At 64.7% G+C, this 7,497-nt stretch overlaps 1 protein-coding gene across 2 annotated transcripts; it reads right to left on the reverse strand.

Moving 5' to 3' along the window:
* Positions 1 to 1,375: 1,375 nt before the first annotated feature.
* On the reverse strand, positions 1,376 to 7,085 carry PRR36 (proline rich 36). Of its 2 annotated transcripts, none has more exons than XM_008987120.5 (6): positions 6,658 to 7,085; positions 5,806 to 6,080; positions 5,580 to 5,682; positions 5,222 to 5,334; positions 2,401 to 5,130; positions 1,376 to 2,232 (listed from the first exon to the last, which is right to left on the reverse strand). In XM_008987120.5, the coding sequence occupies exons 2-6, from the start codon at positions 6,071 to 6,073 to the stop codon at positions 1,715 to 1,717; spliced, it is 3,732 nt and encodes a 1,243-aa protein (XP_008985368.2). In that variant the 5' UTR covers positions 6,074 to 6,080; positions 6,658 to 7,085; the 3' UTR covers positions 1,376 to 1,714. The 2 variants fall into 2 exon arrangements, with proteins under 2 accessions (XP_008985368.2, XP_035140109.2); XM_035284218.3 differs by lacking the exon at positions 6,658 to 7,085 and adding an exon at positions 6,406 to 6,574.
* Between the last annotated feature and the right edge of the window lie 412 nt (positions 7,086 to 7,497).

Consider the following 7,497-nt stretch of genomic DNA (forward strand, 5'->3'; position numbering starts at 1 on the left):
GCAGTTGGGAACAGGGAGAGACCAGGCTCGGGCTGAGAAGCTCCAGGGTCAAGGTGACTGAGATGGGAGTTAGAGTTGGGGTTAGTTGGGAGAGGAAGGGCAGCAAACTGGTTAGAAGGGGCCCGTGAAGACATTTGGGAATCTGATAATGCCTGAGGAAGGCAACAGGGAAAGGATGCCCGTGGGGGTGGGATGCCCCACGTGGCACTTCGAGGACACCCGGAGAGAAGGTACAGTGTGAGGACTACCCCGTCTCCATCTCCCACTCAGCCCTGGAAGAGGCCACTTTGTCCTGCAATCCCCCACCAGAGCAGTTGTCCCGGGACCCTACACCCACTGAGGGGCCATGGGAAGGGGCCCAAGTCCTTGCCTTGGCGCCCTCCGAGCTTCCTACCTGTTCCCCTGGAGTGCCAGTTCCCTGCATCGAGTTTGAAAAGTGTTCCAGGCCAGGTGTGGTGGCTCACACCTACAATTCCAGCACTTTGGGAGTCTGAGGCCAGCAGATCACCTGAGGTCAGGAGTTTGAGACCAGCCTGGCCAACATGGTAAAACCATGTCTCTACCAAAAATACAAAAGTTAGCTGGGTATGGTGGCATGTGCCTATATCCCAGCTACTCGGGAGGCTGAGGTAAGGGAACCACTTGAACCCTGAAGGTGGTGGTTGCAGTGAGCCAGGATTGCGCCATTGCATTCCAGCCTGGGCAAACAGAGCAAAACTTCGTCTCAAAAGAGTAACAAATAGGCCGAGCATGGTGGCTCACGCCTCTAATCCCAGCACTTCGGGAGGCCGAGGCGGGCGGATTACGAGGTCAAGAGATCAAGACCATCCTGGCCAACATGGTGAAACCCAGTATCTACTAAAAATACAAAACTTAGCTGGGCATGGTGGCACATGCGTCCCAGCCACTTGGGAGAATAAGGCAGGAGAATCACTTGATGCAGGAGGCAGTGAACTGAGATCGCGCCATTGCACTCCAGCCTGGTGACAGAGCAAGACTCGGTCTCAAAAACAAAATAAATAAATAAAATAGAAAAGTGTTCCAGTCGCTCCTTCACCTCGGCCACACACTGGCTCATCTACTTCGGCGCACAGCCCCAGCCAGGCCCCTCCTGTGCCAAACGTTTCCACCAGAAGTCGGATACCAAGAAGCCCAACTTCACTCAAGCGGATGGGTGCACCGAACCAGATGGCTTGGACTTCACAGGGACCCACCGTAGCCCCACCTGGCCTGCCCCTTCTCTCCCACAAGAGGAAAACCGCTTTTTATCCAGAGCTCCAACCGGTTCTCGCACAGCCTTCAGCAAGGTCTTACCTGGCCTGGTCCCCCGCGCCGCTCAACCCCAACCCCGGCCCTCGAGGCGACAGAGAAGGTGTGCAGGCCCCGGTGTCCCAGTTTTATTGCAAACTCAGGCTGTGAGGGGTGGGCAATACACTGGACACGGGGCGGGGCTCGGGGAAAGGGGTGTGTCCTAGACCAAAGGGGCGGAGCTCGAGAGGAGGGCCTAGGTCAAAGCTGTGGGTAGATCTCGAGCCTCCGAGGCCAAAGGCAGGGGTGGAGCCTGGGCCGAAAGACTCAGGCTGTAAGGGGCCGAGACCGATCCACCGAGCGTTTCTCCAGGGCAGTGGAGGCGGGGTCTAAGACAAACAGGCCTAGCCGGAGGAGCAGATCCTAAGGCAGGGGTGGGATGTAGCAAGCGGGGCTGTGGTCTGTCTCAGTGGAAGGTCTCCACCTCCACCACGGTCCAGTCACCCTGCGGGGATGCCACGTCGTCCGGAGAGAAGCTTGTGACCGAGGTGATGCTGGCACGGGACTCGTCCAGGGGAGACAGCAGTTCTGCCCAGCGGCCGAGTTCCGCGTCGCTGAGTGCAGCTCGGGCGCCCCCCGTGACGCCACCACCACCTGCGCCTCCTGGGCCCCCGCCGCTGCCGCCAGCGGCACCCTCGGCCGCCGCCAGAAGCAGGGTCCGGCTCAGCAGGTGCTGCACGACGCTCGCCTGCAGCGCCCCCAGTGGCAGCTCGCCCAGGCGCGCCTGCTTTGGGCTCCGGGAGGACGCCGCCGCCCCGGCTCCTGCCGCCGCCTTCCCACCGCCGGCGCCGGGCCCGGGCCCGGGCCCCGGATCCAGGGCGCCTGAGGCGGAGGTCCCCGACTCGGGCCCTTCAGTCTCGTAGATGGTGCACAGACCCTCAGCAGAGCCTGGTCCGGCAGCGGGAGGCCACGGCAGCTGCGCACCTGCGGGGAGAGACGCCAGGTGGGCCCGGACGTGATAAGCCACGCCCCCGTCTAAAGGTCCCGCCCCCTTGCCTAAGCTCCGCCCGGACCCAGCTGTACCGACCACGAGCTGCGAAGCCCCGCCTCCAACCCCATCCACAGCCAGGCCGGGTCTGAGGTGCCCCTTACCTGGGGCTCCGCGGAGCGCCAGCGGTGGAGCGGGGCCTCGGCTCCAGGCGGCCGGGTGGCAGGCGGCAAGCTCTGCGTCGGGAGGCGGGGAAGCTGCGGCACCGCCTTCGGGCCCGCTGTCGTAGCCTCGCAGCTCCTCCGGAGTGCTCGTGGCGCTGCTGCTGTGGCCGGCAAGGTCCGGGCCGCTCAGCGTGCTGGACGGGCTGCGCGAGGGCGGCGGCGGCGGGCCAGGGGCCAGCGCCAGGGTCAGCCGTGGACCCGAGACGGAGGTATCTGGACCCGGGGTTGGGGGACGGCGTGGGGCCTGCCGGGTGGGTGAGACAGGCGGAGAGGGAGGGACCTGGAGAAGGGGCGCGGCTAGAGTGGGTGGGGCCTGTGGAGGAGGCGTGGCTAAAGGAGAGATTGGGGGTGAGGCGGAGGGAGAGAAAGGGGCCTGCCCAGGGAGTGAGGTAGCGGGAGAGGGAGGAGCCTGCAGAGGAGGCGCGGCCAAAAGAGACATTGGAGGTGAGGCAGGGGGAGAGGGCGGGACCTGAAGAGGAGGTGCGGCAAGAGGGGGTGGGACCTGTCGAGGGGGCGTGGCCAAAGGAGACACTGTGGGAGAGCCAGGGGGAGAAGGTGGGGCCTGCAGAGGTACGGCCAGAGGGGGTGGGGTTTGTGGAGGGGGCATGGCCGAAGGAGACACTCTGGGTGAGGCAGGGAGAGAGGAAGGGGCCTGCAGAAGGAACGTGGCCAGAGCAGTTGGGGCCTGTGGAGAGGGTGTGGCCAAAGGAGACAGAGGAGGTGAGGCAGGGGGAGAGGGAGAGGGAGAGGTCTGCAGAGGAGTCAAGGCCAGGGCAGGTGGGGCCTGTGGAGGGGGCGTGGCCAAAGGGGACAGGTGGGGAGAGGGCAGGCCCTCCAAAGGGGGTGAGACTAGAGCAAGTGGGGCTTGTGGAAGAGGCAGGGCTATGGAAGATGGGGTCCCCGGAGGGGGCGTGGTCAATGGGGAAGGTGTTCCTTGCAGAGGTTGTGGAGCTGGACAAGGTGGAGTCTCCAGATGGAGTGTGGACAGGGAAGAAGCAGCAGTCTGCAGAGGAGGCGGGGCTAGAAAAGGTGGGTTCTCCAGTGGTGGCGTGGTCAGGGAAGCAGGAGGGGCCTGCAGAGAGGGCGGGGCTAGGGAAGATTGGGTCTCCATAATGGGAGCGATCAGGGAAGAGGGAGGTGCCTGAGGAGGGTGGGAGGCCAGAGAAGATGGAGCCTGCAGAGGGGGTGAAGCAGGAAGAGTAGAGGCCAGCCGAGGAGGCGAGGCCAAAGAAGATTGGGTTTGACTAGGGGACATCGTCAGGAAAGGTGTGGCCTGCAGACGGGGTGAGCCTAAAGAAGTTGTGGCCTGCAGAGATGACAAACCTGGAGAGGAAGGTGCCTGCATTGACGGTGAGGTCAGAGAATGTGGAACCTGTATTGGGTGAATGGTCTGGAGAGAGGGCGGAGCCTGCATAGGGGGCGTGGTCAGAGACGGTGGGACCTGTGGGTGGGACGGGGCCAGGGGCGAGGGCGGGGCCGGCAGGGGCGGTGGGGCCAAAAGAGAGGGAGGAACTAGAGGAGGATCCTGCAGAGAGACTGTGGTCAGAGGAGAGGGAGAGGCCTGCAGAGGCAATGTGGCCAGAAGTGGAGAGTTCTCCGGAGGAAGAGTGGCCAGAGTGTGGGGCATGGCCTGGGGAAGGTGGGGCGATGGGGAAGGACTGGCCTGCGGAGGGGGCGTGGTCAGAGCAGAAAGTCCTGGCCGAGGGATTGTGGCCAGGATAGAGGCCGGATTCCCCAGAGATGTTGCTGGAGAAACAGGGCCTTGTAGAGGAGAGATGGCTAACAGAGGAGGTGTGCCCAAGGGAGAGAGGAGAGTCGGAAGAGAGGGCAACGCCGGATTAGCCTGGGTGGGAGGCATACTCTGCAGAGGGGACGAAACTGATGGAGAGAATGGAGCCACAAAAGCGGCTGTGACCAGGGGAGACACGCCTGCTTCTGGAAAGGATGTCACCGGCTTTGTGGGTGGAGCTTGCGAGGGGGGCGTAGCTGGTGGCGAGGGGAGGGTCTGTAGAGAGGGTGGAGCAGAGAGATAAGGAGGGGCTAGAGAAAGGGGCGTGGCCAGCGGACAGGTAAGGTTCTGCGGGTGGGGCGTGGCCGGCGGGGTGGGCAGGGCCTGACTTTGGGGCGCGGCTGGCGGAGGGGGAGTGGCCGGTGGAGAGGGAGGGAACGTCGCTGGCAGGGGAGGGGCTGCGTTGCAGGGAGGTGGTATGGGTCTCGCTTTGGTTGCCGGTGGAGAGGGTGTGGCCAAATGAGAGGAAGAAAGAGGGCCCAGTACTGGGGCTGAGTCCTTCTTTGAGGGTGTGGCCTGCGGGGGACGCGGGGCCTGGAGCCCTTTCGACTTGGGCTGCGAGGGATGCGCAGGAGCCCTGGGTGTTCCGCGGGCTGAGGGCCCAGAACGGGCTGGAGAGGAGAGAGGGGTGGTGCTGGAGCTCAGGGGATGCGAGGCCGGCCTCTGGAGACCCCCACCGGCGCTGGGCCGCCTCCTGGCAGCCGGGCTTGGCTCGGTGGTGCTGTGCTCCGAGGCGCTGCTCACTGATTTCCGGGGGCCCTCTGTTGGGGGCCGTGGCCGGGCACTCGGAGCTGGCCGGGGGAGCCCCACCTCAGTGCCCGCAGCCCGGGACCGACGGGCCACGGCCGGGGAGGGGGTTCCTGGGGTAGGCCCAGAAGCGTCTGGAGAAAAAGTAGAAGGCCAAGGGTCACCGATACCTCTGAGCCGGCCCCCCTCGCTGCCAGGAACCCCTCTCCTCTCCAGGTCACGTACCTCTTCGTGCCCCAGCGCTCAGGGCACTCCTTCTGGGAACCTCTGTAGCTTTTCCTCTGGCCACAGTTTCCTCCGCTGGGGTCCGGAGTCCCTTCTGGCCAAGAGGGCCTGGCCTGGAGACAGAAGGGCCACGCTCAGGGTATAGCCCTAGGTCCTTGTTTGGCTTCCCAAGCCTCTATTTTCCCATCTGTGAAATGGGCATGCATCCTCTATGAGGACCAATAATGGCTTTCACCTAATTTGTGCCCAGTGACCTGGACACAAGTGCTCCCACGCCCCAACTTGTGTAAAATAAAAGGTTCCAGACTCTGTGATGCTAACCCTGGCTTAGGGGACTGGGGGAGAGGGAGCATATTACCTGGTGGTCCCGCTGGCGCGTCCTAGGCTAGAAACAGGACCTGGGCTGGTGTTCTTGGCAGGAGGAACACGCTCGCCTCTCCCAGAGGCTGGGGGTCTGGAGGCTGCAGGGAGAAGGCCGAGTCAAAGGTGCCCCGGAGAGGTGGTGGTGGAGGGGGGATGGGGCAGGTAGTAGGAGCAATGAGGAGAGAAGATGGGGTCAGAGCTGAGGAAGGAGGCTGGGGTACCTGGGTTCCGAGAACTTGTCCCAGCACTCCGAGTTGGTCCCGCCCTGGGAGCAGACTCGGGAAGAGTGGCCCCGCCGGTGCCCCCGGCTCGCTCTGCCAGACGCCTTCGCCCCGCAGCTTCCGCAGCTCCCAGAACTCGGAGGGCTGCGGGGGTTACTGGGGGAGGGGGTCGAGGAGAGCCTGGAGGCCTGGGGGTCAGAAGTCCAGGAAGGCGACCAGCTGGTGTCCGCACGGCGCCTCCTGCCTTCACCTTGTCCCTCTTGTCCATCTTGCACCTGAAGAGACAAACCGATCCTCATCCCAGGTTCTGGACAGCTATGCCGCCTCCAGACACCTGGACCCTGGCACCTTGATGCCCTTTCCCAGCATCGCCAACCATGGATACCCAAACCTCGGCCTCGGCTTCCATCTGCTCGGCTCCCACGCACCCACACCCACTCGCCAGCCCCGCTGCTCTTCGCTGTCCCCAAGTCCCAACCCCCAGCGCTTTTTCCTAAAGCGGAGAGGCCCTGCCCACCCCAGCCCGCCGCCTTCCCCGCCTCAGCTCCAATTCAGGACGGACTCCACACCCCTACCCCTCGCCCCCTCAGGGATCCATACCGCCAGCCTCTAGAGCAGGGGACTACCACAAGCTCCAGATGCGGGAGACCGAAGTGCACGCCCGGGTCTCCCCGCCCTCTCCAGCGGCCTCCCCCGGCCTTCCCGAGGGATGCCTGCACCTGCCGGGAAGCAGAGCGGCCCCGCTGCCCGCGAACGGGCTCCGGGAGACAAAGAGCTGCGTCCGGGCCCGACCCCTCCCCCAGCTGGGCCTGGCCCGCGCCCGGCCTCTCCACCTGCTCACGTCGCGCTCACCTCCGGCTCTGGCCTCCCGCCGCTCCTCGCAGGGTTGCCTGGGGTGGGGCCCGGGCCGGAGCGATGCTGCGGCCGCCAGCGGCGAGAAGGCGAGGCGAGGGGAGGGGGCTGCAGGCGGCGGCGCAGGGGGAGCCGAGCCGGTCCCGCCCCTCGGGCGCGGGCGGGGGAGCCGGGGGCGCGCGCTCGATCTGGACCCGGGAGCGCGGCCGGCGGAAGCGCGCCGAGGGGGATGGGGGAGAAGCGCGCGTTGGAGAGAGGGACAGCTTCTCTGCGGTCCAGGAGAAGCCTGTTTCCCCAGCTACGCCTGAGGACCCCAAAGAGCCAACGATTGGGACTGGGAGCAAATCCCTGGGGTCCTCCACTGTCCTCCCCAACACATACACCTGCCCCGACCCACACCACAACCACCTGGCGACCAAGGACCGTCTGGACGCGGATAGGCTGGTCCCTGGCAACCAGGAGGCGGTACCACCGCGCCGCTGGCCCACCGACCAATCCGGAAGCTCAGTGGCCGTGGCACTGTCCTGTCCTTCGCGTCTGCGAAATCCAGGCCGCCCAGGGTCTCTGGAGGGTAGCTGCTCCCCTCACACCCTAAGGTGCTCCCCAGACCCCAGGAAAGCCCTTATCTGGTGGGGGTTTGGGAGACTGCTAGGAGAATGCTGCCCTGGGAATTTCAGGGATGCAAGGGGACCCCAGACTTTGGGGAAGAGAGAAAGAAAGGAGGACTAGGAGGGAGAGCGACAGGAAACACAGAATCTAGTGAGAGGTGACCCAGGCGTCTTGCAGGGTAGAGCACCTCCACCCTCCACACCCTCCCAGCTCAAGGGAGGTCAAGTCAGC

This window comes from Callithrix jacchus, chromosome 22, assembly GCF_049354715.1.
Source record: "Callithrix jacchus isolate 240 chromosome 22, calJac240_pri, whole genome shotgun sequence".
Lineage (NCBI taxonomy): Eukaryota > Metazoa > Chordata > Mammalia > Primates > Cebidae > Callithrix > Callithrix jacchus.